Source organism: Anas platyrhynchos, chromosome 1 (genome assembly GCF_047663525.1).
Source record: "Anas platyrhynchos isolate ZD024472 breed Pekin duck chromosome 1, IASCAAS_PekinDuck_T2T, whole genome shotgun sequence".
NCBI classification, from domain to species: domain Eukaryota; kingdom Metazoa; phylum Chordata; class Aves; order Anseriformes; family Anatidae; genus Anas; species Anas platyrhynchos.
The window spans coordinates 184,536,389-184,560,110 of record NC_092587.1 but is presented as its reverse complement, the minus strand read 5'-3'; the positions used below and the strand labels follow the sequence as shown (position 1 = coordinate 184,560,110).

Here is a 23,722-nt window from a genome sequence, read left to right as displayed (position 1 = left end):
CCTAACTCCATACTGTAGTTTGATGGATCTCTCAGAACACAAGTGATCTTTTTTTCAGCATCCTCTGCTACACATACCTAAAAACTAAGCTCCTTCAGACAGATTTTAGAGGAATTCTTAATTTTTTAAATTGCTATCACAGTCTAACCAGAGCCATTTACTCAGAATGGGATGAAAAAATGTAAAATTTTTCAGTTTAGTCTGCAACAAAAATGCAGAGCAAAATACTTAAAACTAGAGCCTAGTTTAAGTATTTAGCCATTTTTAGCATCTTATTCTGAACTGCAGATCCTTGTCTCCAGGGTACAGGATTTTGTACATTTATAACTTAATGCTTTGAACTCACTGCACAACTTTCTTCTAAGACAAAATCATTTAGGTTGAAAATGACCTTTAAAGATCAAGTCCAACTGTCAAGATGACCTGCTGAGTCCCATGACTAAACTATGTCCCTTCTATCTCTATGCTAAATGTTGAGGGTTTGTTTTTTTTTTTTTTTTTTTTTAATCTTGTGGAAGAACAAACCAGCCTTGTTTATCTGTTGCCAACAGCAGGAAGGTCAATGCTTACACCAGAAGTACCAAAAATAAAAAAAAAAAGTCAGGAGATACCAGTAAAATGAACTTTATTTTAAAGCTCATTAAAAAGCTTCACAATAACACTAACAGAATTAGCATTTCCTTCATTTTATATACCCCACATGAAAAATGTATTGTTTAGCAAGAGACGAAACGTAAGCGTTTCTGCATGCTACTAACACATTTCACCATCTTATTGTCTGATAAATGCTTTGAACTGCAATAACCAAAAGCCTTAGAACAGAAGAATTTATTCTGGAAAGTCCTTATGAACGGGACAGACACTGGCTTTTTATTGACATACCCAATCAGATGTCCAGATGAAAGAAAACTACCTTGGCATCTACAAATGCCTACGAAGGTTTCGATTACAACCTTTTGAAGGAGCAGTATATTTCAGAGCAAGGGCTTCTTTTCATCTTTAGTGATGCAAATGGTTAAATACTGCACAGAAGCTTAGTATGAACTCACAATTCCACAGGAATCTGAAAGTTACCAAGGCAATTTTCCTTTTAGGATAGTCATGACCAACACTATTACTATTCTTTCCTCCCATAACACAACATATTCCAGACAAGTTAAGAAAAAATATAAATAGTTCCCAAAACAATGCATTCCCACCCCCCCAATCACATACGACAGCAAAAATATCTTCTGTCATGGGATGAAATAACTTGCTGCAAGTGCTGTGGTTTAGTCCAAGTCCATGTTAACAGTGCTTTGATCACTTGGATGACATTCGCCATTTTGTTGAGGCATTTCTGAATTTTTGTCGTCTTCCCCCATGTCTTCAGTTTTATAATCGCTCCGTTCATTCAAGGGGTTTTCCTCCTTAGGAGAGTCAACTTTTGGTTTTGGTTGGGTCACAATAGGCTCACAGACATTGTTCAACTCCTGAAAGAGTAAGAGGAAAAAGTGTGCTCAAAATATGCATTAAGGACACATCAGCTTCACTAGTGTGAAGAATCCTGTGCCTAAAAGGCTGTTTTAAAACTTGCTTATTTGTTTCCCAACTACAAACTGACAAGTATATATTGTACCCTGAAATAAAATAAGATTTACTTCTCAAAGTTCAGTGGGCAAAGTTCTTCACTTAAAATTTTCAATATCACATGTGATTGTTTTCTTTCTTGTTTTTTTTTTTTTTTTTTTTTAAAGAAAAGATTTTGTACCTTTCAGCCATTCTGAAAAACAATCTGGGTTTTTAAGGTGACTGAAAGACACAATGCCAATAGCTCCACAGAATTATTAACAGTATGGCACAGTTCCTCTACTTTCTACTCAATCTCAGTTTGTCCACACTTCCAAGTACCCTTTAAGAATACTGGAGCAGTCAGGTGAAATAAGAAAGGAAGGGGTGGAGGGAAGAGGCAAGAGATCAGCCTAGCTTTTTATGCTAGCCTATCTTTAGAAACGGCCTCTAAAGTTAGTTTTTTATGGTACTTACTTGTAGCTTTGCCTTAATTTCACTTGAACGCACAGCTGGATCCTGATCTAAGCTCTTCTTAGCCTGTGCGCTCACAGCATTGTTCATCCACTCTACCACCTCGCTAACGCACTTCTCTACTTTCATCATTTCCATTTCATCAATATGGATGTATTTTTCATCCTGCAAAGGTACACATTTTTTATTAGTTAATAATGTCAAGTTCAGTGGCATCAAGTTACAAGAATATCCCAGTTATTTACCGATTATCTTCATTGATTTTCAAAAAAAAGTCATCAGCAAGTTAGATATGTTACATGAGACAAGAAGTACAGACAAAAATAAAGTTTCCTTTGTTCAATATTCAAATATGAAAGTTAGTTCACAGAGCAACTTCTTTGAAGTCTGTATTTGCCGTAAAGAAGTTGCCCAATAAAATAACACAACATTCTTAGCACTTCTTGCTAAGTACACCCTCCTTCCCTTCTTGAGTATCTTACACAGACCCCCAGCAGTTAAGAACATGCCACTCTGCTGTACGTAGAAAGGGTTACAGAGTTGTTCAACTCTGAGCCCCAGAAACAGTCACACAATTAACTGATACCAGGGCACTAGACCTATTCTGCAGCATCACCCATGACTTTTGCTGGGAATTCAAAAGATGGATTTGATGTACTTAAACGTACTGTATTCATTAATATTAATTTCAAGACTATAAAACTACTGAATAATTTAACTTAATGCTAATTTTGCAATTATAGCTGTGAATACAGAATTATTTGTTGCAAATCTCAAAGTTATTTTGGGTGTTGTGGACTGCCCCATTAAAACCTGAGCACTAAATTTTTCAGAGGCAGGCACGCTTCTCAAGAAAGTATCTTCAAATACCAGTGGCAAAAGAAATGTGTACATAAATATGCACGATGTCTTAGTTCCATGTTTTAGTTCCTCCCAGGTAGCTTTTATACTAATGCTTCTCAGCACAGTACCATACCCATTCTTGTTTCCAATAGAATGGAAAGAAGAACACAGCTCTGAAGAAATCAAATTAGCCTTTAAAAGGTCAAGAATCAGACCAGTCTAATCCCTCTTCCTCTTTTAAGAATGTACTTTTTGGCCTGAAAACATTGAGAAGCATCAAGCAACTGAAAATGACGCACTGCGCAAGGTTTTGTTGAGTACTAAGAAACATTTATAGTGTTAAATTTGTGACTTACAAAACCAGACTGCAGCTAATCTGAGAGAATGTGAAACCTCTGCCAGCTGGTGGGCCTCAGTGAGACCCTATGTGGTAAAAGGAAGGTACTTCAAGGCCACATACCTTATTCCTGAATTCCCCAGCTATTGTGGCATAATACTGGAGCCTGTGTCCCAGTTCTTCTAACACCTTCGGTCGTTCCTCTGCTTCTTGATAGCGCATTTCAATTGGGGTACCTAATTTCTAGAAAAAACAATTCCCATGCATTACGTATTTCATCAACATTGTTTACAGTGGTATTTTGGAAACTTTGCTTTTCACTTTGGGCATAGTAACAGACCTACCTTTAAATCCTCTAGTTTGTCTACATACACCTGCTTAGCTTCATCCTCGCCCTCTTCATACAGCCAGCCTTCTGTCTCTGTTAGGAGCGCAGAGAAGCTTTGAAGATCCTGTGTGTCAATATAAATCAACATATCAAACACCAAAATAGGCACCAATTGGCTATGCTAGTCTTGTAGGAACAGTATACTGGTAAATATAAACAATTATTGGCCTCCTACATAAACATTTCTTTTGTCTGATTAAGTCCAATAAACCACAGCAGCTTCTGAACTGAGAACACACGCCTGCAACATAGGCAGCATCTATAGCCACTTGCCTTGGGCTAGGCCAACGATTGGGCTGCGGTTTTAATTCATGGTTTTGCCTGTGAATACAACACAGCTTCCCTTACTAGTCAACAACTTTACTTGGAAGCAAAATAAGTTCTGTTGCAAAGGGAGCGAAGTTGTTAGGGATACACACTATTTGCTAAGCCTGACCCTAATTCTGGATCAGCCCCAGCATTATTCAATGGAATTAAGATTTCCAGCTATTTCCATGACAGGTGGGTGATAAAGCTTGACCAAGGAGTACAGAATAGATATTTAATGTCAGTATTTACAGAGAAGGTGCTGAAACTATAACCTACCTTTTCACAAACAAACTTCTCATATGGTCCAGACAATTTGTCCCTGAACTCATACACATATTCCTCCACTGCATTCTTCGCATCATTTCTCTCTTTTTCCAGCTTGTCTTGCATAATCATCTTACCCTGTGCAATCACAGAAAAAAAATTTAATTAAAAAATACCTATATTCAAATAGCTTTCTAACAAGCACGGGTGGTGTAAAACACTCAAATCTCCCACAGACCTTAGCTCACATTAGCTTCTGGAATTCTCTTAACTACCAAGTAGACTCACCTGAAGAAATGTAATGTCCTTTTCTAGGTTACAATAGCTTGAACCAATCTCTGATTTCATTCCATGCACCAGTGCTCTGAAACTATCGTTATAAACAACAATCTTTTGTTAAGATTTCTCAGTTGTGCTAAAGTTAGACAGTTATTAGCTCACTTTAAGTTAGCTGAGTTTACCCTCTAGGGTTACAGTAAAGTATCAGACATTGCGCCTTGAAGAGCAGACAAGTGGTTAATAGCTGCAAACAAGAAAACAGTCTAAGCCCCACTAACTCACCTCTGTTTCAATATACATATTGAGAAGATCTTTTCCTAACTGCCAAACCAAATTAGCTTCAATAGGCAGTTCCACATTCTTCACCTTTATCTTGGGTTTTTTAGCTTCTGGAGGCTGATCACCTTTCTTCTCATTTGTCTGAGTTGGAGAGAAGAAAAATAAGATAATATTCCTGACTTCCTTCTGATGAATTAACAGGATGATGATAGAAACATTCATGGAAGAACATGCAGAGATTTTGTCTTCTTTGAGGATCTTCAAAATATACTTGCAAGGCACTTTCCCTTCAGGCAGCCCACCTCTCATCCTAGCCTCTTTCCAGTCTATTTCACAGCAAGTACTGAACAACAGCAAGGACATTTCCCGGATATATCATCTATTTGCAGGTTTTTCCAGAAGTACCCCTCTATAGCTTAACACTTCACTAGTGGTGCTGACAGCAGCAAGATTTTAATCCAAAAACATTTTTCATCTTACACAGATGAAAGGAAACTACTAGCAATATCATGCAGGCACATGTTTTTCACATTGATTATCTCCCCTTCGGTTTATGAGTTCTTAATTCAAGCTTCTCTCAGCACACCTAGTAAGTTGGCCTCTTAACAGCTGTTAAATTGAAGTGTCTGCACCTCAACCAAATTAGCTACAGAAGACTGCATAAAGACAGGGAAGTGGTAGAGAGGGACTTACTTCTTGCAGGATTTCTTTTGCAAACTCTTTATGAAAAATCATCACAAGATATACAGATTATTTTTCATAATTACTAAAAGGTTTAAAAGTGAAAAAAGGTTTTGAGTACCAAGTTCCTTACTTTTTTCCTGGAATATTACAATTTTAAATGCCACCATTATACAGTATAACATTTTCAACAGAGTTAAAGGGTCACTCACTTTCTTGACATCTGGGGTTTTGTTTTCTTCAGAGGGAGGTTCTGATGAAGGGGGAGACTGTGACGTTTGCTGACCATCAGTTTGTACCTGGGACTGTGTTCCAGCCTCACTGTTCTCTTGCTGGATATTTTTCTGAAATGAAAGCCCAGGCACAAAGGATGTAGAAGGCATGTGCACTTGAATTTAATCAAAGTTACAGGGCACCACTTCTGATGCACATACTATACCAAGTGCCCTAGAAAACATTCTGTGCACACGCAGACACACACGCTTTAACTGATACAGACTAGGAATAAGATAAGAAGGACCTGGTGAAAATGCTACCTACCAGTACCACCCTGGCAGTACAATACTTGCGTGTGTGTGCATTCTACCACTTTCTTTTTAAAAGTGGCTTTTAATTTATTGAGTCATAGCTTAAGGTTTCTTCCCCCCTCAGAAAAATATTAAAGCATCAAGTCCACCACATTATTCCCCACTGTTCCCCTTCCCATCAATGCTGTAAAAAATGGTCCAATTTTCCCTTCCATGAGAAGTTCCAAAACTTCACTAATACAGAGGATTACGCGCAAATCCTTTTGACACAGAGAACACGGATGACTAACAACCCAAACCAAGTTTTCCTATCTGGAACATTCCGATAACTGTATCAGCTGTAAAGCAACCCCACCCTCAAGCAACCTGCTTCCTGCCATTCGGCATTTTCCCTGAAAAGTGAATTTAAAATCCACATCATTTTCAAGATGGTAGTGATTTTCTCCTTTTCTTATAAATGTTTTTTTCTAACAGCTATGCACATCTCAAAATTAGCCTCATTTTGCATCCTTAGATTTTTTTTCCTCTTCCCAAGTATGTAGCAGCAGGACACGTTTTCATCAGCAAGGATATTCACACACAAGAAAGGGTTAACTCACATCATTTGAATTTTCAGCAGGCCTCTGGTCCTGGGTTTCCACTTCAGTCTCAACACCAACATCCTCACTATCTTCACTTTTAACTGGTTCTACCATGGATGCAGTGGACACACTGAAAATGCCGTGAGTATTGACACGGACTTTCACTTTGACTTTTGACTTCTCTCCATCTTTCTGGGCTGCCACATTCTGGATAACATACCTACCTAGAAATCAAAAGAATCAGAATTCACACAGTGGAACAAAATAGGTAACATTACAGAGCTAGAAAAATACTTCCCTCTTCCACAGAAAGACAAAAAATATTTGACCACACCACTAATACCTGTGCTAATCTCATGGTCCCCAAATGAAATGAGTACTATGAAATATAAAACAAAAAACAGTATTGTTCCATCGGTTTTACCTTCCAAATACAAAGGCATAACATTGTCATCACCTAGGGTAGGTTCTCCTGTCACTAGTTATACAGAAATATGGAATAAATACGGAAAGTAAAAGCTTGCTCCCCTTGCTTGTGTTACGTGTGATGCTACCATGGGATGAACAAAAGCTAGAAAGATTTAATCTAATGCCAGTGTTGCGGTATGTTGACCTACAACAAGATATAACAGTATTTCTAGAAGTATAATTAATTAAAAATTTTTAGCTTTTCATCCATATAAGTCTCATGATCTTTTACTCTAAGTGAAAAGTGAAATTGTTTTGTCTCCTGCAACATTTGACATTTTGAAGTAAGAAGCAGACAGCTAGCTTAACAATATACAAAAAGCAAGATCTGACACTCAAAAGAACAGACTTGTTTTTCCTTCCTATTATATGTATATCACAAGAACAGTGACCTGAGATGATGCTTTACTGATATCCTCACTGGCTGGATATACACATGCACGATTTCCTCATCAGCAGATCTGATCCTTATGCATACAAGCTTTTATTAGCTTACTTTACAGACCAAAGAATGTAATCCCCTCTCTTGTAAATCCAATAACGCTGCAGTTGTGACCTGTCCTCTTTTAGTAGTCTCATCAGACCTACTGACTCACCCATTAGGGCAACTGACTCTGTTCTGAGCAAAATTAATTGGTGAATAAGCTAAAACCAATCTGATTTTCAAAATCCATGCTCAGTTGCAATAGAGGAGTTAAACATCTCATTTGTTAAATCCATATAAGTTGAAATCCCACTACTAGTCTTTACAGGAATAGCTAACATGAAAGGAAGTCTGTCATTTCTGGAACTACAAAATATTGAACTGGCTTCTAAGACAGTGTTTGAACTTTATGCTCTCAGTGAGCCAACCAGAGAAGTTGGTTCAGTGTAGGGAAAATAACTAATTTTTCCTGCTGGGGAAGTTACAGGTGACTGAAAATTATAGGTGACTTTGTAGTAATTAGGTAGTAGGTGAAGTATTGGTAAATCAGACTGATGTTTCTGCCCTGTGCATTCCCCCAACCATAAAGATTTACAAAGTTCATCTTTAGCACTATGATTCTGGTGAAACTGTAAGTTTGTTATTAACAGTTATTCAGTTTGTTATCAAACTGAACAGCTATATTATGAAATACCTAACCAATCAATAGCTCAGATGTAAGTTATTTTATTGAGTTTTGTCATTGTTTCTACCAGCCTGAAATACTGAAGAGAAGTAACCACTGAACTTTCTAACAAAACCAAGCAATTACTTGACAATTAAAAAATTTCTAGCTTAATTTTAATGTGCAAAAATGCAACATCCAATTGCATGCTTAAAACTCTAGAGCAAGCATTTAACTGACCTATCTTTACCAAAAAAATATTTTTCTCACTGAATTATAAACTCCTCATACCTGTCAACACTGTCAGTGTTGTAATTTGTCAAAAAGGATCAAAGACTGCTCACGTTACCAATAGAATTCAAATCAATGCCTTCGTCTTGCAGTTCCTACTGTTTAGCACTCAGTAAGTTTTAAGCAAAGTAGACTTACGTCACACCCAGAAAGAACAGAAAAAATGCAACATCCAGTAACAAGATATATTCACTGCTCCTGTGTAACACACGTTTAAGTTCTCTACATACAGGAGGTATTTTTCAAGTGTTCCTAGATTGCTTTAGCAGAAGAGATCTTGCAATTCGCATTCTAGTCATGAGCATTCTGTTACAGTTCCCCTTCAGTTCACTATAGGAAGGAAGCAACTTTTGAAGCCAGACAAAATCCAAATTTGGTTACCTATGGAACAGGACAGTTGGTAACTGAGTCCTCAAGAGACCAAAATCTAAATATATACATCACACAGCTTTACTGCAACACAGCACGCCATTACTACAGAGCTGATTCAAGACCAACATTGCTATCAAACAACTTAAGACAGCAACACTTCCAAGACAGTTACTTACCAATTTTTGTCTCTGGATACGGGACTCCAATAGGATCAGAATAAAATGCTTCTAGCTCAAATGGACCTTTCCTGTAGAAGGTAAGAACTTTGGAGAAAGGTGCTGCATGATTTCTGCTGAACACTTCGTGAACCCTATGATTAGGGAAAAAAAAATCACTTTTAGCATGATCTTTGAGCTGAAAGAGCTTAATTTAGCATCAGAACTCTTTTAAAAACACCACTATGCTTTGACACATTTACCCTTCTGAACAACTCCAAGATACTCCTCTACTGTACTGCAAGGAAAATAAAATACTGTTGTGTATTGCAATCAGGTAGTACCCTGTTCTGCTAATTTTGAGTCTCAGAAGCAAGTAAGTTTAAGAAGTTTTAGACGTAGGTGGCAGTTTAGCAGCAGTCCTCCAAAATTTGTTTCCTCCAAAGACACTGAGTTTGGAATAGCATAATTTAAACCACAATTTGCACTGTTCCTCACTTAAGTCTCAAAAGGCTAATTATAGTCCCATTAATTCCTTACTCACTCAGCTTCTATGGCTCATTTGAGAACACTGACACCAGATTATTATTCATTCCCTGATATGACAGAAAGACAACTAGCTTTATTTTATGTTCTTCTTCTAGGTTCTGTCTGCCATTATGCCTGCCTGATTCTGATTTCCAAACGTTTTTTAAATCTCCTATGAAAGCATCTCATCTAACAACCGAAGTGTGAGAAAACAAGAGCTCCACCTAGAATGGGAATCCAGAGTTTGCTCTCGGAAGCCTGTGACAGAAGAAACATTAAATTCTGCATTTTCACAAGAAATACAAAAGAGAAAGCCGAGTTACAGAGAACTTGAAGGAAAAAAGGCAAAAAAGAATATGAACAGCTACTCTAGTACTTTAAGCTCCCTAGAAGTTAACCTCAGCACTTCCAACATTTTAGACAGCAAGATGTATTTCCCACAGGCACAGCACAGTTAATAACGTAGGTCAGAGTTTCAAACATGGCAATTCCAAGAAATTTGTCTTATGAAACCCGAGGAGTTAAACTTTTGCTTCTGTTTCTAGCCAAATAGTATCCACTTAAGCTCACAATGTTCATAGTGCATAGTATTACTACAGAAACCAGAATCTTGATAGATGTTAGGAACACCTTGGATAAAAAAGCCATGAAGAAAAATGGTATCAGTATACAACAGTTTTTGTAGTTCATTTTATATTTCAAAACCTGACAAATACAGGTAATGTGAGAGTATATTGCTTGTCGGTTCAAGTTTTTTTTTTTTTTAATCTTTAATGTATGAGGGTAGTTACGGCTAAAACTTTAACTCGTGCCTATACAACAGAATCTCCACCGTGAACGATCTGTGGTGTATGATGTACAAGGCTTTCTGCATCAGAGTGCCAAGAACCTAGTTTAAATGCAACCGAAAAAAATTATCCTTTAAATGCAAAGGCTAGAAGTTTCACAGAACTGTAGTTTGAGCTACCTACCCTTCAGTGTCCTCTGCTTCTGTGTTCCACAACAGAGATATTGGGAATGGTGTAGCATCTGTCACAGAGAATTCTCTCACTTTAAAAGCTGGAGAAAGAATTGCACACTAAAAGAAAGAGATGCATTACATTACACTTGGTTAATTGCTCTAGCTCCTGCCCCCAACATTTTAACGTATTTAAAGACAAAAAAGAGAACTGTGGTGACTTCACTAGAACAGAGCTAGGTGAGTTGCTTGATTTCAGTAGTCTTGTAAGAGAACACAGATATACATGTATGTTCATATTTTTGAGTAAGCAACACTTTCAACGTTATTCTTATTGCAGCTTGTGAAAAAGGTAGCAGTCTAAAGGAATGACAGGACTGTAAAGAATGGAAGTGCTGCTTTACTTAGGTCTAAAATTAAAAAAACATTAGGCATGTATTTTACAGGTTCTACTTCCCTGCAGACAACTGATTGCTAGTGATGGAAAGCAATTAGTGAGATGGGGTAAAGAAACAAGTCAGAGAAAGAATCGAAATAAGGGAATGAATAAAGCAGGGAAGGAAGACAATGAGTGATTTGCCTGTAAAATATAGCTCATTGATTAGAATGTATAAAAATAATTTGGAGGTGACAGGGAAAATAGAATAAAAGTCAGTTTTGCACTGACAGAAAGCTTGATACCAGAAAATGCAGAGCTGCAATGTTCTAGGTTCTACATAGATCTCGTACGCTTCATTGATAAAAGCATCTCAGCTTGACAGTGACTCTTAAATTCCACTCATTAGAAAAGATTCCTAGGCCCCTTCATCTGAAGAGAAGAGCAGGCTGCTTATAGAATACACCCAGCATCAGTACTTTAAATAAGCTGTTGCACCACAGAAGAGTACTCTGAATTCTTTAACAGCATAGTCCCATTAAAAGACTCAGTGAGCAATGTATGCACACTTAACCATTTCTCCAAGTGCTTGGCCACCTCTTCAGACAGCACTCTCAGGAAATTTAACTTTTCAGTTTCTCACATGCTGCCGGTACCATACCTGCAGAGCACAGCCTCTAGCTATGGCTTCATCTGCATTCAGTGTTGTACTGACATCTTTGCCAAAGAATTTAGCAATCCTCTCTTTGACAGCAGGAATGCGCGTTGCTCCTCCCACAATCTCTACAGCAGTCACATCTTCCACTTTCAGCTGTGTTTGTTCCATTAATGAAAGCAGAGGCATCTCTATCCTTTGCAGCAGGTCAGCACACAATTCTTCAAACTGAGACCTAAGAAAAGAAATGCCACACCATGACTGTCCCCTCCCCTTAAGATTTTCTGGTATTTGTTTCTAAACTGATTTTGATTTCTGATCAGGTTTATTAACTACTCTACAGAAAGACTTGAAAAAGCTAAGCCCCTGTGAACAGGCTGAAGTGACAGCCAGCAACAAGGCAGTACAAGAACAGCTGCTTACAGATTTTCCTATGCTGCTATCAATGTAGCTAACATAGTAAGATGAAGGTATTGTTTGGGCAGGCACTGTATGTTTGCCTCTAAGCAGAGGTTACAGATAAGAGTGCAGAAAACACTCATACTTCCTTTACAAAGAAAATCTGTTTCGTAAATACTGGAGAACAAAACACTCACTTGACAGCAGTTAGAAGATTAGTAGTGCAGTGACTACAAATGAAGTTGTGCCTGTGAGTGCATGCAGGAGAGATGCACAGGGAAAGACTATTTACACTCTGGGCATAATTGAGTCACCCCCAGAAGTGCCATTTCTGTCCTCCATTTCTCTCCCAATATCCACAGTTCAGTAAAAGCAGAAAAAAAAAGGAGAACTTGAATTGTTTCTATCTTAAGAGAAGTATGGGATTTAGGTTACCTAAAATATACTGCAGACCTAAATAACCAACCCCCCGCCCTGGTTTGCATGCATCAATGCATGGTTTTAAAAGTGTGCCATTTTACAGGAAGAACAAGCTTCTTACGCACGTATTATCACACTGAAAACAAAGGCTGAAGCATAGTGCTCAGCTATCAGAGCTTAGCTACTTTAACACTTAGAAACTCAAACAACAACCTAACCATCTTCTATAGAGCTCACCTGTTCATTTTTCCAGATACATCAGTATCATTCATGAAGCACTCAATGTTTAGGGGAATGTCTGTGCTATTAGAACTCATCAGTTTCTTCAGCTTCTCACACTCCTGATACAGACGAAGAAGAGCTCGAACTTTCGATTTTGGATCTAGTTTGTACTTCGTTTTTATTTCTGCACAAAAGTAATCTACCAACTTTGCATCAAAGTTCCTTCCACCTAGGAAAGGGTCAAACGCTGTGCCAAGTACCTGGTTTGAAAGAACACAATTTAGTCTAATACTCAACAGAAATCAAATAGAACAGCAGTCTTCCAATACCAGCAAGCATTTGTTTTGAAAAAGGTAAGGGGCAAGTCAGCCTGTGTTCGGCTTAAGTATTTATATAACCACATCTAAAAAACTGCTTTTCAATTTTACAGGGAAAGTAAACCTCAGTAGGTGACAATCCTAAGTATTCACAATTTTAATCCATCCACTTAGTTTAAGAGGTAGTAATTACACTACATATCTCACATCGGTGTATTACTGAGCAATTTACAGCCTCCATTTAAAGTCATCCTAATGAAGAATACTGATAAAATCTTTGCACCTCAAATGCAAGAATTATTTCAGAATTTTAAAAACAGGTTTATACAGCTGATTCTACTGTCTCAAAGTCTTTCATCATTTAATCTTACTACCTTTAGTTTACTCTTGTTGAATGCACAGGCTGATACTTGAAATGCAGAATGTCCCATATCAACAAACACAACTATTCGTGGCTTCTCTTCAGGTGCTGGAAGGTCTTGTTTATAAATCCCATAATTCAGAGCCACTGCAAAAAAAAAAGGTTATCAATGTAACCTCTGGTTAGTCTCCAACTGAATGCCATCACATCCCTGCAAACATTAAGCTACAGAATAAAGAGCAGCCAGGAGAAAAAAAAAAAAAAGGCATTCACCTAAGCAAGGTCTTTCCTACATGAAAGCTTTACTTCATTAACATGGATGTCATAGGACCCAAGAAGCAAGTCCTTCCTCAGTCACGTGTATGCTCTGTCCCTAAATGTTTAAGCATACAAAACTAAGAATCCATGACCCTGTTTGAAGGGTTAATCTCCTTTGATCTGTTTACTAACAGCTCAGTTTTTAGTGTCTCATACTAATCAAAGATGCAGAGTGTTTTAATTAGAAAAACCCAGTTTTGAATTTAAAAAGCATCTCCCAGGCATGAAGGTCATGTCTCAGAATGCTATGAAAGGTCAGGAGAGGCTGCAAAAGGGAATAATCTCAGTCTACACAGAGCATCAGGCAGGCACAAGTTGTGAAGTGCTGCAGAAGTGTGGAACAGAAGCCAGTGTGGCATATAAACACAGGGTGATACAGTCAAAGGACTGAACAGTAACAGTTCTGCTGCAGCATTTTGTATATATAGCAGTGTCACAGCGAGGCAGGAGGCTGATGCAGTAATTAAAGAAAAATAAAGGCCTAGAGAGTTTCACCTACACAGTTATGTAGGAAAGGCTCAGATTTTGGCATATGTAAATGCATATTCTCACATTTTCTAGCCAGAAGAAACCCCAAACTGAAGATAATAGGCCAGGCTCCTAGCCAGATTATCAGGCAAGAGAATTAGAACATTAGCGAAGGTGGTAAGGAAGGCAGAGAACACATACTCTGAGGAACAATGTTTTATTATCACATTGACACCTTCTCGTGTAAGGAGGAAGGGACACTGGCTCACTAACTTCCTTAATCTGGATCTACTGGTTTTGATGTGAGTATTTGGAAAAAGTTCAGCCTCATTTCCCATTCATCAGTGGCTTGAGACTTATGGATTCTGGTGTCCAGTGAAGTTGCCCTGCACTTTGTACACTCATTCTGATCTGTGTAGATTCCTTGGGGGTCTATAAATTCTAGCCCCCCCCTCAATCAATCCCTCCCACAGCCAGGTCATGAACAGGTGCTTAACTAAACCCCAACTATATTGCATGGAATACATCCAAGTGTTATATCCTTGAGATCTAGATTTGATTAAAATGTGAATGAACAAGACCAACATAGTGTTTGTATTTTTTTTTGAGCATGCTGAACAAGTTACCTTTGTTCCCAAGTCACATCTTATGAAGAAAATAAATCACAGCAGAATTTGTCTCTTTAGAAAAACACACAAAACTTTTTATTTTCTGCTCTACTATAACTAAGGACCCCACCCCCCACAGATATTATCAAAGACTAACACTTAATATTAGAAACTGTTGGACAGTACTCAGCCTTACTAGGTAAGGAAAAGAAAATGAGAAATGCTTTGTTGCACAATAAAGGAAAGCTGCTGGTACTAAGATGAAAGATCTACATTTTTGTGAATTGCTCATTCCAGTGGCAAAGCTTCTGAAGATCCTTACTAAAAAGCATACCTGATGTGGGCTCCCCACTTACCCAGCTCAAGAATTCACATTATCACATTTCCTAGAGCACTCTTTGCTATATAAAGAATTAAGCTAAGACTAGATGATGTGACAGGCACATATGGCTTCTGTAATGATACTGTCAGATTTGCTCTTCATTAGGTGCAAACACATTGCATTCAACAGAAGAGTCATACTGACCGAAGCATCTATGTTTATTAGAAATCTTATGCTTTACCAGATACTCATCTGAAAATTATTACAGAAAAACTTTAAGATACCATTCCATCAATTTCTGTTAAAAATTACTTACACACTTAAAATTATCTTCCTTAGAGGAAGAGCAGCTGACATTATCTACCCAGACCTGTGCAAAGCATTTGACACTGCCCTGTATGATATCCTTGTTTCTAAATTGGAGAGACGTGGATTTGATGGATGGACCACTAAGAATGGAATCAGCTGGATGGTCACAATCAGTGTTCTGGTCAACAGCTCAATGTCCAAGTGGAGAACACTGATGAGTGGTGTTCCTCAAGGGTCAGTATTGGGACCAGCACCATTTACATCTTCACTGGCAATACAGACAGTGGGATCAACTGCACCCTCTGTAGGTTCACTGGTGACACCAAGCTGTGTGGTACAGTCGATACTCTAGAGGGAAAGGACACCATCCAGAAGGACCTGGACAGGTCTGAGAGGTGGGCTTGTGAGAACCTCATGAGGTTCAACAAGCCCAAGTGCCAATACAGCTGGGTGGACTGCAAGCAGCCCTGAATAGGACTTTGTGGTATTGGTTGATGAGCAGCTCAATGTGAGTCTGCAATGTGCACTTGTAGCCCAGAGACCTACCATATCCTGGGCTGCATCAAAAGCAGCGTGGCCAGCAGGGCAAGAGGTGACTCTCCCTCTCTGCTCTTGTGAGACCCCACCAGGAGCCCTGTGTTCAGCTCTGGGGCCCCCAGCACGAGGAGGAAATGGAGTTTTAGAGCAAGTCCAGAGGAGGGCTAAGGATTATCAAAGTGCTGGAGGAAAGAAGTACTAATCAGGAAACAAGTGCTAATCATTACAATATTTAAAAAGTAGACCGCAGATGCAAACAGGGAATGTAGGAAAACTTAGAATAAGAACATTTGTTTTAAGAAAACACCAGACAAGCTCTTGGTTGTGCCAATGCATTTTTAGAGTCCTTAACACATTAGCAGGAGGAAATCAATTACCAATTTTTGTTTTAAAACCACAATTATACCAACAAATACTTTGGAAGTTAAGTGTTAACAATTAATCAATCAATTTCTTTTAAGAGTGCCTACAACCCATAACTGCGCATTGTAGGTTTTCTTCCAGGAAATACAGGCACTAAACTAAATTGACAAGGCACATGCAGCAACTCCTAAGTATATATTCAAGGACATAACCACCACTAAAGCTTCATCTCTTCTACCCCTTCACACAAGACATTAAGATGGAAGATGCAAAATAAAGAGAAGAGAAAGAGGTGTTTAGAATGTTTGTTTCATGTCCAATTTTTAAAGCCAGCACTGCTTCCTAGAGTAACTACATACACCTGCTGCCATAGGCACACTTTGAAGAAACTGCTGTTTTCCATACTTACCAGCTGTCATGTCATTCATTAATCTAAGACAGTTTAATCCAACAATCTGGGCTGCATCCAGAACAGACCTCCTTTCAGCATCCGTGAAAAATGATGGAACCTGAAGAAAGCAGGTGAGAATGAGAAGTTAGTAATACCAGAAAATGAGACACTGTTAATCTGAAAGCATTCATAGAAATTGTATCTATTCCTCATCTTCAAGAATGGGGCTCACTGCAAATTTTTAACACATAACTAGTTTGCTGAACCAAGACTTTAAGTACTCTACTCAGTCAAGCTGAGATTAAATAAACATCAACTATTTTAAATGAGCATACATGAGCAAGAAGCAATTGAATTATTTATATACAAATACCAAGGACCGTAAATACTGGTGCAAAACAGAAAACAAGGTGTTATGGAGATAGAGACAGAATAATCTGTCAATTAAGTGATACAGAGAAACTGCTTTGGCCAAAATGACTTCAGACAAGTGGTAAGATTCTGAAGGAGTACATTGATAATTTGCTACAGATCTCTCTCATCAGCTTTGGACAGTGACCTGTGATGTCCTCAGAGATTGAGTGTATCATTAGATGACATTAACTTCTCAGATATCAAGTAGACAAACTCTTCTCAACAGATTCAAATACTTATAGATACAACAGGAGACAGATTTGTTCAGTCAGTGAACACAGAGGCAGATGGCATTTTATACTTTAGAATGGAATGACTGTTCTTGATCTGAGATAGTTCTCTTGTACAGTCATAAATTGAAAAAAACAGTTAATTTCATCTGCCAGAGAGTAAACTTTGATAAAAAGGTGTCTTTGAGTGTGCTTAGTCATGGAATGAAGTTGCAGAAGGGTAAACACCTGGATCAGGGGCATTCTTTGTCCCAAAATTCACACATTTCTTAAGGGAATGAGTTCATGAACTGGCTCAGGGACTAGAATATGGAAGTAGCCCTGGGACTCCTTTAAGTCAGAAGCTCTAAAGCTAGTTAGGATTAATCCCTTTGTAAGCACTTATCTGGAGTTCTTTTTCAGTATACACGAATAGAAACAAAATGTCCTCAATAGTTGAAGTTTAAAAGACATAATGTTCCTGTGCACTACAATTACTTACAGAAATAACACAGTCTGTTACTGGCTTTTTCAGGTTACTCTCCGCAGTCTCCTTCAATTTAGTCAACAACATAGCTGAAATCTGCTCCACACTGAAGATATGCTCCTCATCCATGTACATGACCTGAATAGAAGAAATAGGGAAAAGTAATGCCATCATTTCAATGGGAAGAAAAATTAATTTTGCTAGGCTGACTAATAATTTAACCTTGACATGCTTAATTAGTTTATTATAGAACTGCAATTTACAATTCAATTTACCAGTTAAATGTCTACAGAAGCAATAATTACATTTTCAGATTTAAAACACTGAAAACAGCATCAATATTATAGATGAAGAAATTAACTGGAGTTTATAGTGATTTTAGAAGTGATTGAGTCTAGAACACAAATAAGGCTGGGTCACATGTCATGCCAGACAGTAAAAAGTCATTAATTTTTATTTATTTTTAAAACTGCTATCAACTACAGAAAAGTCCCAAACTACCTGCTCTTTCCTCCTGACACTTGTATATGTCTGCTCAAGACTTGTGCAGCTCTTTTGTTAGAGGCTCCTCAACAGTTCACATGAACCAACTAAAAACTTAAGATGAAGCTCGGCAAAAAGTTTAATTTCTTGGTAAAGGAACAGTACAAAAATATTACTGAATCAGTCCCCTGGGTAATAATGCCAATGATCAAATGAGGGAGCACGTAACAATTGATTCTGGAAAGCAGTACTTGCCTTTCATCCAGATCATTCCAATGGGAAAAAAATAAAACATTTCACTTTTAGCAGAGAAACATCCCAGTCTAAACAAGTAAGACAGACTGAATCAGTTCTTAAAACTTATTTTTTGCAGTTAGAATGAAAAAAAGGCAAAAAAAGCTACTGATTTGTTCTGCAAAGACTGAGGAAAAAAGAAGAGATACCAAGTAGCACTGTTCTCTTACTACACTACACTTCCACTTACATAAAAGACTCCTACATGCACTTTAAAGGAAAACATTAATTTCTGTCTGCAATGCATATTAACATCACAAGTCACAATCAATGTAAGAAAAGGCACCTCCTCTTTTTGAAAAGCTCAACTCTCCTTCCTTACATTTCTTTTAAAGCATAATCTCTTATGCAATCTATTCATTACCAAGGCCTGATTCTATGCTGAAGTTTTGAGGCATTAGTTCAAGGTATAGAGGAAAGCAGCAAACAAAATGCACAGCCTTAAGTAAGCCAGGGTCTTCATTAGTGAAGCAGTATTACATGTGAAGTTACAAGGCTTTGTTATTTTTGTACACTTTTGTACATGAATCTAATGCAGATGGCACCTATCCTAGGAAAAGCTGACATTTTACCACTGAACTTGTAGTGTAAGCAAGACTCAGACCCAGACTGAGTTGTAACTGGCCAGTTACAAGTCAAGTAACTTATAGGATACCAGACAGTCCTAAAGGAAATCACTCACTTATAACAATTCTAAATCAAGTTTCACACTACTTTCTAAGGAATATGTAACCATGTAATTAGACTGTAACAGTGCATTCCACACAGGAGTGACAGAAAGGTTAATACTTCAAAGTAAAGCCATACAACCTTGTAATTATCTTAGCAGTTCCTCCACTGTAATGTTTGAGCTGGATGTACAATTTGCCAACAGGGAAGCTCGTATTTCAGCAATTACTTGCAAATGAATCTTAATTTGATACTTAACATGCACTACTTAAAGATCAAGCTGGCTATTCATACAAGAGCTCCTCTTCAAGAGAAAGGTTAAAGAAAACCTTTAGGGTAATGAAAGGAAGCTTGCATTTTGCTGACTAGGCATTGAAATGTAAACTTTCCCATGTAGATATAAAACCAAGAAGAGTTATACCACAGACATACCTTTACTCCAACTCCACCATTCTTCATAGGAACTAGATCATAACTCAACTTCTCTTTTTCCTTTTGAACAAAAGGATCATTAAATGCGCGGCCATGGAACCTCTTGAAGTTAGATACTGTGTTGTGGGCATGAGTGATTTGCTGCAAGGAAACACACGACATTCAGAAATCTATTCTTCATCAGCCTGCAACATTCAGTGCTGCTCTATATACCCCCCAGCATCACACATTTTAAGAAAATTTCACTTACCGCATCAGTTTCTATAGAACCTGTAATTAGTATCTGGTACTTTATACTAACTCATTACTACAAAAATCTGACTCAGAGGGCTACATGCTTACAGACCATCATATATTATTTACTATAAATACCATAAAAGTGTCTCTAAAACCTCAAAACAATCAGGTGAGCAATATTATTATTTTATAGTGCCCATTCTTTAGTCATCTACTTTAGATGCAGTTCAAGTAAACGAAGATGCTTGCAGTCCCCAGGCATCTGCCACATCTGTGAACTGGTACTCCAACCCCAGCCAGCTCACCTCCAGCTAGTCACAAATTGCCATCACATTAAGCACACAGAATTATTCATTCCATTATTAGTTTCAAGACAATCAGCCTCCTCATTCATTTCAATGTTTTTTTTTTTCCCTTCAGCTCTTCTTAAACCAGGTGAGCTCCCTGATCACATTCACCTAGCAGTCCCTTAAATTCTTACAGCAGACCATAAAAGGACACGGTTCACAGACACAGTGAGAAGCATGAGACACTATTTTGGTCCCAATGTCAGTTTAAAGTACACACTGAACTACAGCATGAGCTGCCCACAGAACCAACTGACCAAAAGAAACATTCTTTATCAGGAATACAATGCAGAACAGAAAGCAGACAGCTAGACTGTCCTAAAAGAGATACAGCACAGATCTCAAAGTAGAATGAAACCCGTTCTTTTGGAGAGAAACTAAAAGCGCGTTCTTCTCTAGAATAGCCTTAGGCAGGCACCAACAGACTGCATGGCATTAAGTCAAATGATAAACATTTTTCTAGCTTTCACTACCCTCAAAGAAAAGTATCAATTTCCCATTGCATAAAAAAATCCATCATGGAATTAAAGAATGCAAGCTACATCTCATACTAGAAAGCTATGAAACTACGACAGTTCTCCAACAGAGCAGTTCCCTAACAAAGAATCCAGCCATATCTGTACTATTAAAGACAAACCTTCAAAAAGCTGTGGGTGGGGAGAAAGATGTCACACCCAAATTTCCTACTGCAAATTGTCCCTGACTTATTCTAATCACCCGACAGTAATCAACAATTACTAGGAGGAACACTAGTTTGTACAGGTTGAAATCCTGCCAGAAACTATTCCAATACTGTAATGCAATAGAATATTTAAGTTGCTGTGTCCAAGACCATTTCCTGGCATGGCCTCATTTATTTGTATAGCCATAACTCCAGCGTACTTGAATGCTACGTAATTCATAGCTGTATTGTTGAAGAACATGCAAGCAAAAATAATTTTTATGTAGTGGGCAGAGAAGCACAAACACTCTGATGGCTTTTACAGCCTAATTTAGAATTACGCTCACAGCCTTTTCCAAGAGAACAATCTTTAGATATTTTTAGAGTAATTGTATGCCATTAGATCTGTAGCATGTTTCAATATCTTCCTGCTTAGTCACAATTAAGAAAGAGAATTATGGTCTGTTAACTAAGATACTGCTCTCATCTGCAGTGCTATCTGACTTATTTAAGAGGAAACCAGTTCTCAGAGAATACATTCCAACAGCAGCTCCTCAAGTTGGAAAGAGATCACCTCTGAGTATTATAAGCTCTCATGTAGTCACACTGTTGAAATCACTAGTCAACAACTTATTTTTCTTTTAAATAGGAAACAGAAGGAAAGGGACTACCTTACTCCTTGATTTTAGTAGCTAGCACACTTGAAGACACAGAAGATGTAGCTCTCAGTTGCTCATGTGAAGAAACTCCCACATTTACAAAAGAAACAATATACCTGCCAGACTGAACACTTACAGCAAGAAAAATAGATGCTCACCAAGCACAAAGACAACATGTTAATATACATTAAAGGTTAGTCTGAAGGCAACTGAACTCACAGGCATTCATCACTGGGAGCACATTCCTTTAAAAGCAGTTCTAGAGACAGAATCTACTTTACTTTCAGCTTACTTGAAGTCTTCAGCTGCACTTAACAGAACACTGAAACACTCTCAAGAGCATCTATGTAAGATTTACATCACTTGCTGTTTTGAGTAACAACTTATTTTTGCATACAAGGGAATTGTTAAGTTTCTAATCTGAATCAGTGGAATCACAGTCAAATAAGCAAAAGCAATGCTAAAATCAAGTTTCTCTAAAGAAAAAACAGTTACATATTTACTATTTTATTCCAAACATTAACCTGTAACTGGAAGGGTATGCACAGATGCAACATTTAAGCCATTCACATTTCATTGGCCATTCAAAATTAAGTGAGATATTACAGGGGAAAAAAAGTCTCCTTTAGTGTTCTCTCCATGGAAACCCACTGCAGTCCTTCTACTACAGGAGAGATCTGCACAGGCCAGCAGAGGCTGCAAGCTTGGTCTCTACCAGCAGTAGTTACGCAACAAGCCTCCAGTTCAGGGCTTGACAATACCTGAGGATTTATTTAACCACTACATTTAGTTACTCTGAGTCATGAGAGAATTTAGCTCTCCCTTTAACATGAAAATATTACTTCAATGAAGAAAGCATTCAGTATTTCTTCAAAACCCATTCAGAGCAGCTTAACCAATAAAACTTGATGATTTATATTTTCAAAAAACCATGCAAGCATTCACCTTTCATTGGAAGTAAAGGTAGTAAGGTACCTTAATTACTTTAGCAACCTTAGGCAACACTTTCACGTTCCATATAATTTTAAGGAGCTCTATGCAGCAATTCAAAGGTTTTACTGTAAATGCAAGGAGAACAGTACATACAGGCATTAAGAACAGAAATATGATGCTCAAGCTGTCAGAAAGAGAGTGATCAGTTGGAAAACATTACTATTAACGAAAGAGAAAGCAGTGAAGTTCTAGCAAAGCCAGCCTGAATTTCTCTGAGGGCAGCACGGCACAGAGGGCAGGATCTGACAATGAAAATTAAGTTACTTGGTTTTAAGTACCGGGCAGGGACTCTTTACACCCAGAAGTACTTGAGCAGCTTGCTGCGGCTGTTTTAGAGTTGTGAGCGCCTGGGAAGGACCTACCTGGTTTTTAGCCGAGACGCCGATCGCTCTGTTCTTGGACCCAAAGGAAACCACGGAGCTGCAAAGAACAAGAGGCGGCTTAACTCGGCCCCCGGACCTGCTGGGGTGGCTTTTACCTTAAAACACCCTAATTTCGGCGGGGATTTATTAAACCAGGGGAGGGAAGGCAGGAGGGGAGGGGGGGGGGGCAAGCTGCCCCGTTCCGTCCCGGCGGCACCCCCTGGAAGCTTCCAGCACCTTCCAGCCGTGAGGGGAGCCCCGCGCTGCGCCCCAATGTCCCCCCATGCCCCCCCCCCCCCGTACTCACGGCGTGCAGCGGTCGCTGAACTCGTTGGCCACCGTCTCGATGCCGCCGGCCCGCGCCACGGCGATGTAGCAGCTCTGGAAGCCCAGGTCGAAGCCCACCACGGCCATGGCCGAGGCGCCGTGAGGGCGGCGGTGCGGGCGCTGCGCGGGCGCGGAGCAGAGGGCGGGAGGCGGGCGGGCGGCGGCGCCGCTTTAAATACCACAACGCGGCGAAGTTTCCAGAAGCTGCGGCGGCCGCTCGCCGGCTCCACGTGCGGCTTCCGCTTCCGCCTTCGGCCGCCTTCTCGAACGCTGCCCGCCAATCGGCGCCGCCGGGGGAGCCGTGACGTCAGCGGTTGCCATGGAGACCGCGGACGCCGCCGGCTCCGAGGGGGGAGGGGGCGGGGTCAGGCGGGAAGGGGAGGGGTTGGGGGAGGGCCGGGAACGGCCGGGCCGAGGGTGGGGGCGGGGGCGGGGGCGGGGACCCTGCCTGCTGCGTGGGGTTCATGGACCCGTGTGTCCCTATGTGGAATCACAGAAACATTCGGGTTGGACAAGACCTCCAAGATCATCTGGTCCAACCATCCCCTACCACCAGTGTCACCACTGAGCCATGTCCCCAAGCACCACGTCCAACCTCTCCTTGAACACCCCCAGGGACGGTGACTCCACCACCTCCCTGGGCAACCCGTCCCAGTGCCTGACTGCTCTTTCTGAGGAGAAATGTCTCCTCATTGCCAACCTGAACCTTCCC

The 23,722-nt window shown here is 39.3% G+C and overlaps 1 protein-coding gene across 2 annotated transcripts; it reads right to left on the bottom strand.

The window, feature by feature from the left end:
- Nucleotides 1-608: 608 nt before the first annotated feature.
- On the bottom strand, nt 609-23,268 carry HSPH1 (heat shock protein family H (Hsp110) member 1). 2 transcript variants are annotated; one of them, XM_027470001.3, is made up of 18 exons: nt 22,991-23,267; nt 22,684-22,741; nt 19,425-19,565; nt 17,562-17,684; nt 16,455-16,554; nt 13,134-13,267; nt 12,458-12,702; nt 11,408-11,636; nt 10,384-10,490; nt 8,906-9,039; nt 6,529-6,734; nt 5,615-5,746; nt 4,725-4,862; nt 4,176-4,301; nt 3,547-3,654; nt 3,326-3,445; nt 2,026-2,187; nt 609-1,472 (listed from the first exon to the last, which is right to left on the bottom strand). In XM_027470001.3, exons 1-18 carry the CDS (start codon nt 23,095-23,097, stop codon nt 1,272-1,274), a joined length of 2,571 nt encoding a protein of 856 aa, XP_027325802.2. In that variant the 5' UTR covers nt 23,098-23,267; the 3' UTR covers nt 609-1,271. The 2 variants fall into 2 exon arrangements, with proteins under 2 accessions (XP_027325802.2, XP_038030669.1); XM_038174741.2 differs by lacking the exon at nt 5,615-5,746 and having other exon boundaries at nt 22,991-23,268.
- Nucleotides 23,269-23,722: the final 454 nt, after the last annotated feature.